Source organism: Cyprinodon variegatus, unplaced genomic scaffold (assembly GCF_000732505.1).
Source record: "Cyprinodon variegatus isolate N-32 unplaced genomic scaffold, C_variegatus-1.0 Scaffold82, whole genome shotgun sequence".
NCBI lineage: Eukaryota > Metazoa > Chordata > Actinopteri > Cyprinodontiformes > Cyprinodontidae > Cyprinodon > Cyprinodon variegatus.
In genome coordinates, this window is record NW_015150535.1 from 1,011,968 (window position 1) to 1,019,212 (window position 7,245).

The window sequence follows — 7,245 nt, forward strand, 5'->3', positions numbered from 1 at the left end:
CCACTTCAAATCATCAAAATTAAATGAAATAAACATTTGAATGCATCAGTCTGCGTGCAATGAATAAATATAATGTACAAGTTACACCTTTTGAATGCAATTATTGAAATAAATCAAGTTTTTCAAAATATTCTAATTTACTGACTTTTACCTGTATACATATATACCGTAAGTAACATACAATGGAAATGTTTCAAAGTAAATAAATCAATAAAGTAATGATAAAATGAACAATGTTAATAATAATTACAGAAGAAAATATGCCAAACAATAAAATCTAAAACAGAAAACCTCAGAACCATATGGCAGTAGGATTAAGCTATTGCAACGGTTTAGTTAAAGCCCAGACTTTAAAGTGGTTAAAATTCTGCAGTAGAACCTCAAGAAAAATTGCTAAAGGTGGTTCTGCAAGTCTTACACAATGTGCAGTACTTAGCTTTTCAGTTATGGTTTAGAGTTATCTGTAGACCAACTCTATGTCAGCAAACACTAGAGGGCTTTTTCCTAAATTTGAAGCAAGATTTATAAACTTAAAGCATAGATTTACACAAATTTGTCCACAACTTTAACTGAAGGGTCCATAGATCAGAACATATTCAGCATCAGATACATTTAATCTGCTAAAATGGTTCTTCTTTTTCTACTTCATGTGAACATTTTAGTCAACCATCCATAGACCCAAATCTGCTGTTTCTAATCATCCAGATGCTTCTTGGGGAATGTCTTAGCAGCAGATGTCATGGCTATGGCTGATCCTGCATTGTTTCACCCAAACCCCAGCAAGAACTCATTGTTAAACATTGGTTTTATTCATTATTCATTCTTTCTGCTTTGATTTGGTTTGATGCTTGCAGTAAGGAGCAGCAGCGGTCTGCAAAGACCATGTCTGTGTGGGAGCAGCGGACCAACCAGCTGAGGAAGCACAACATGAAGACAAGCACCGAGGCTCTGTTCAATGAGCTGGATCCCGAGGAGAATCTGAGGATTTCCAGCACGCTCCATCTGCATCCTGACATGACGACTCACAGCGACCGACCGCTGGTTGTGGAGGACAAGAATGGTGATCAGACCAAAGCTGGTGTGCAGCAGGATGCGGGAGGGCCCCGACAAGGCACTGTGAGGGACAGCTTCCACACTCACTCCAGGAGGCATTACCACCACCGAGACAGAAATGGGGAAGGAGGCGACAGCCAGGGAGGTAGGCACCACAGTCATCATAGCCGCAGCAGAGAACATAACGGAAATGGTTCCCAGGACAAAGAGAGGTCCGGAAACCATGAAGGACAGAGACACCACCACCAAACTGGTTCGCCTGAGGAAGATGCACGCCCAGGAGGAGGAGGAGGAGAGGAAAGAGGGCATCGCCACCACCGCTCGCGTCGGACTCTGAAGGAAGGAAACGGGCGTTTGACAAATGGAGCACAAGAAGAGGGGAAAGGGAGAGGGGACAGCAATGGGGAGAAGAGGCTGCGCTCCACCCGTACGTCTAAGGCTCAGTTCACTCTGAGTGGGGACGAATGTAAGGGGAACAAGAATGGGTCCAAAAGTCACAGGTGAGACTATTGGTGCATTCACTTTTCACGCACAAGTCTGAATTGAGTTCCAGATTAGCTAATCCAACTAAAATGTCACAATTTAAACATTAATCCCAATTTGTTCATCAACAAATCCAAAAACCAATGAGGCTGCATTGGTTCTAAAAGTTAATCATTCCATAGGAGTAAGCATCAGAAATGGCCGGTCCTCATTTTTCTTTTCCATATCTAAGCAGGAACTCAAGTCTTTTGCTTGTGGCTAGTTGGTCAGGTCACAAATCTCTAGAACTGAAATAAACATTTTTCTCATCAAATCCAGAAGTCTGATTTTTTTATTTTCAAACTGTGAAAGTTCAAAGTGTGAGTCAATTCAGAAGTAGTTTTTCTCAGCATATAAATATTGTGCAATCTGTGAGACATTAAGACAGAAGGATCAGTGTTCTTTAAACAAAAAACAAAATAACCCAAAACAACCCTCAAATTACCAAAAAAGATAGATGTTTGTTAAGTTAGGAAGCAGAGACAGAAGCATTTATTGGAAGAAAAAAGGTTAAAATTTATTTAACATCCTCAGACGGAGAGATAGGTCTCTGACTACATACATTTATACCTTACAAAATCACCCACACACACTCCCCCCAGGGGAACGAACCCACCCCCTGCATAAAGAACTTTCTGACACTTAAACATTTGGAGGAAAAACAACTTGAGTTCATCAAGGCCATTAGCTCAGCGGTCTCCAAACCTTTTTTTGCACCACGGACCGCTATATGTCAGACAATATTTTCCCGGACCGGTCGAGCAGGGGGGGTAAATACGATCAAGTAAAATGATACGACTGGCATAAAATCAAATACAAACAGCATAAAAATAAAACAACAAGCTGGTCCCATCTAGGCGTAATCGGAGACAATGACAGACGAAGTGTTCTTCTGATGTCCAGTCTGCTCCGTAGCTTTGTTTTGGTCGCAGTAACCGCAGAAAATCCCGCTTCACAATGATAGCATGTTATAGATAGGATGAGTCTTGATCTGAATTAACCTGTGTCAAAAGGTACAGATGAACCGACTAATTGCAAGAGAATACCGTAATTTTTTATATTTTTCAAAATAAAACATCACTCAGACTCTGATCGTCGATAAATTACATATTTATATACTTTTTTTTGTGCGGCCAGGGTTAGGGTTAGGGTAAGGTTAGGGTTAGGGTTCTTCTCAAAACAACAGTCCTCCCCTTCATGCCATGAAGGAGGCTGTATAACTCATTTTAATCTCTTATGACCTTCGCTTGGAGCCTTTGAGGCTAAGAACAGACATACCTCAACATTTTTTACTCCACAGGTTAAAGATAAATTATTAAAGAATGATGGAGAGCCAAGAAAAAAATATTAATCGCTCCATAAAGAAATGGTATGATGCCTTACATAATTTTTTTATTGATAAAAATATATTTCTGTAATCACTTTAAAAGCAAAATCCATTAATTTCGGCATCTAATAAAGTAGTGCTGTTATTCCCTTTTAGCTTTAGAATGATTTGCAAATTTAAAGAACAAATGTCCCGGCCTCCAAATTAATTTCTGTTCTGATGAACCTGTGAAGAAGAAATATATGTATATCTTTGTATGCCTGCTCAGATGCAACAAGTTTGACCTACACACTGAATTTAACAAGAGGATAAAATTACTAATTTGAAGTTTTGGTTTCAGACTCCATTTTAGTCGGCTGAATAATATTCCATTACATTTGGATGTATTGAAAGCAGCAATATAATTGTTTTTATCCAAAACACCTTCTTCCCAGGGATAGACAGGCGGATACTGAGGAGGGCAGCCTTGCTGGAAGTCCTTTCCAGCTGAAGCGGAGTAGTTTAACTCCAAGTGAAAAGCAAGAGGATGCTGACAACCAGAAGAACTCCACCAGGGCCAGCCAGGCTGGCCTCAACAGCAACGCTGTCCACATCCCCGTGACTGTGACCGCCCCACCTGGAGAAACCACCATCATTCCTAGTGAGTACCGCATTTCTCTTTCTTTTATTTTTTTAGTTAAATTTTACTGTAGACATTAAAGCATTGCTGTATTTTCTACAGACTATTTAGAGTTTTTAATAAAGTTACCTGAGTTGATTTTAGTTATGTAAACCTAGTTTTGTAAAAGGCAGTCCATTATTAGCTTGAATATTATCTTCCGTTTGTAAAACAACAATGTTTTTACCTGCATTTGTAACAGTGGTTGCAAAAACAAATCAAGACTATTTACTTTTAAATAAATACTAAGATATCAATCTTATTGTGGGAATATATGAAAGCCCATTACCGAAACATGAAAGTAAAAAATTACCAAATAGAAAGTCATAATTATGAGGTTCAAAGTCATAATTTAGACTTTCTTTTTTCTTTTTTTTAACAGTGTCCTGTCTGGCAATGTGTTCATGCAGATAAATTGCTTTATTATAATTATGCAGGGAGTTTTACAGTTTATATGGACACTGCAATGTAAATAGAGCAGAAAAACAGAAGAAGAAAAGGAAAAAAGAGAAAAAAAGAGAAAAGATGAAAGAAAGAGGAGATAGAAAGGAGACAATGACAAAACATTTTCAGTCTGCTTCATCACCTGTAACGAGATGAAAAAAGAACAGCACAACCAAAAGACACGGTACGAGATATACAATAAGGCAACACCTTGAAACTATCGCTAAAGTAATATTATTAAGTCTGACATGTACCCTGTGTTACCTGAAGATATGAATGTGGGGTTTCTACAATTTAGACTTTCAAAGTCAAAATCTTAAGATACAAAGTCATAATTTCGATTTTGAAAGGCATAACTTGGAAATACAAAGTCATAATTTCGACTTTCATAATTATGACTTTTTTTTATTTTCATGTGGCAGAAATGGGCTTCCATAGAAACCATAACTTTAGGGTCTAAAATAGGTTTTAAGATCCAGATATCGATATTTTTGAGCCATGCGAGGTCATGCAATAAAAATCCCTAAATGCACATACTGTACATCCAGCTGCAGAAGGAGAAAATGTGGAGCTTTAAACCACCTTAAACACTGTTCCTGTTGGAGTTGTTCATGTTAAAAGTAGTTATAAAAAAGTGACCGAAAATGATTTCAAAAAAGTAGGCTACATGCTTTAACAAATAGATGCAGAAGTTCTTCTTGAAATACAGTGTTTACCTGTGGACATCTTACTCAGGAACATAGGCCAAATTTCAGTTAGATTCAGTCAGATGGAATTAAATTAACCAATCAATGTTAAAATAAAATAAAAAATAGTTAATGGTTTTTAAAAGAAGACTTTATACAATATATGTAATATAATTAGTCCAATTTGCTGTAATTGTTCAAGTCATATTTTAAAATGTAGGTATTGAGAATTTTGGGTTGTAATTGTGATATGTATTCATTTGAATAAATATTTCACTGGCAGCTTAAACTGGACCAACTCTTTTTTATAAAAGAAATTGACATTTTTTGTGCATTTAGCAGACACAATATGTGTATTTGAACCAGGCATTGGATCAGTTTCACCAAATCCATTCTGTATTTTACATAATATCAGATTGCATAGAAAACTTGTGGTATTTAACATCAATGACCTTTAATACAGTAGACTGGTCTTGGGTGTATTGGTTAAGCACATGACCCATGTAGAGAGGCATTGGTTCTCACAGGTTCAGGTCTGGTCTTTACCCTTTCTCTGATCACATTTCCTGTCTACCAACTTTCAAAAATAAGTCCCACTAGAGTCTTAATAAAATCTTTGGTCCAGATCCAAAGTCATCATTGACACAATTGGATTCTTAACGAATATTAGTTCAGCTTGCACTTCTCTTAACTGTTGTTATATTCTTAAATTGCTGGAAATGAATAACATTCATATATTATTTTTGCTTTGCCCCAGTGAACAACATCGATTGTGACAACTTCCGGCTCAGTGAGGAGAAAAAAGATCTGGAAGAGGAGGAGGCGGCTAACGGGCCTCGGCAGATCCTTCCCTACAGCTCAATGTTTATCTTTGGACAAACAAACCCGTAAGATTCAACTTTATGCAGAAATGGTCATGAACTTTTCAGCATTACTGCTTCAGTAACACAAACATTTCTGAGATTAATTGTTTCTCACTTTTTTAGAGATTACCTTTTATAATATTTTCCTTCCTTATTTGGTATACAATATTCACCTATTTCCATAGTTTAAGCCAGGGGTCTGCAACCTTTAATATCCAAAGAGCCATTTTGCCCCAAGTCCGACCAAGTAAAAGGTGTTTAGAGCCGCAAAGTAGATGACTTTTTAGAAAAACAATTTGTTTGTTTTTTTATATCTAGTATAGAAAATTAGTTGCCATCTTAAACAACCAACAATGTATGTATTTTAACTTTTAAAATAATATTAAAACACAGAAATTCCATGCTAATTAAAAGAAAAGTGACTCTAAAACATTTTTCTGGTTCTTTTTAATGTCCTTCTTATCCATCTTATAAAAAAAACACTAAAGCCTTTAAGACTGGTATTTATTTTGTAGTACATTATTTAGCTCTTTATATACATTTTAGCCACTTTAAGAGCCGCTGCAGAGGGTCCAAAGAGCCACATGTGGCTCTTGAGCCGTAGGTTGCAGACCCTTGGTTTAAGCAAACAAAAACCTTGCCTTGCTTTAACTTTTTATAAAGATAAAACATTGTTTTGTTAAACTGCCATCATACTATGGTGGAGGGACATGAGTGTGTGGATGATCCCAAAGGCTATGTTGTTTGGGAATTAATATTCCCCCGGTAAGGTCTTCCTAGATAAACAGGCTCAGGGTAACAAGTGAGACAAAAAGCAGCTCAAACCTCCGTGGTGATGAAAAACTTTGTGACTTTGCCAAGTACATGGGAGCCAAGACCTCCCCTTTAAGCCAGGACAGGGGTTAGGGCTTATTGGTAAGCGCTTTGAGGTTAGATTACTTCCCAGGAGATGCGGCACAAATAAGAAACGTGAGGCCATTCCCAAATGGGCCTCCTACCTGCACAGGGATCCATGAGAGACAGGTGCAAAGATTATCCAGCAGAAGTAAAAGAATCCTCTGACACAGTAGTAGTCCTTCAAAATTTACCCACTTTCCTTGATGGGTCCTTGGTTGGTCCACTACAAATCCTTTCTAAACATCAATATTTGTACTAAAATATTCTTTCTGTCATGATTTGTGGACTTTAAGATCTAAAGGGAAGCATCATCTCCTGGTGAGACCGTGTAATTCAATGAAAGGGTGCAGTCAGATTAAAGAAATATGCAAGAAGGGGTCACTCCAATGGATGGAAGTTGGACAGGATTTAGCTGGGAGTGGGCTACCATTTGGCTGGCGCTTGGCTGGGAAGGGCCATTTTGAATGGCTACTACTATATACTGGCTCTGGGCATATGGATTGTCACCTCAATGGGGGAAAAGGGGCCTCAGCTTGTGCTTGAGTGCGAAACTAGAAATAGTTGAACTCAACTCTACACACAGCCTCGGTTGACAAACCCAGTTACTTTGGAAAGTCTGAACTGTCTTCTGCCTTAAAGTGTGAAGAGATGGTTGGGATGGAATTTGCTTGTGGATGAAGGGATGTTATCCCTGTGCCTTAAGGTAGGGGAGAGGGTGCTGAATGTTGTCTTAACCTCAGCACAGAGTAACCACTTACTTGGACCTGCCAGCACAGACCTGGCAGGTCCAAGTAA

The 7,245-nt window shown here is 38.1% G+C and overlaps 1 protein-coding gene across 1 annotated transcript in view; it reads left to right on the forward strand.

Annotated features, from left to right (window-relative positions):
• LOC107083739 (probable voltage-dependent N-type calcium channel subunit alpha-1B) overlaps positions 1 to 7,245 on the forward strand; it is a 270,890-nt gene that overhangs the window by 177,172 nt on the left and 86,473 nt on the right. The window contains exons 23-25 of the mRNA XM_015373178.1: positions 855 to 1,553; positions 3,337 to 3,542; positions 5,448 to 5,577. Coding sequence (XP_015228664.1) covers positions 855 to 1,553; positions 3,337 to 3,542; positions 5,448 to 5,577 — 1,035 coding nt within the window. The remainder of the gene's footprint in view (positions 1 to 854; positions 1,554 to 3,336; positions 3,543 to 5,447; positions 5,578 to 7,245) is intronic.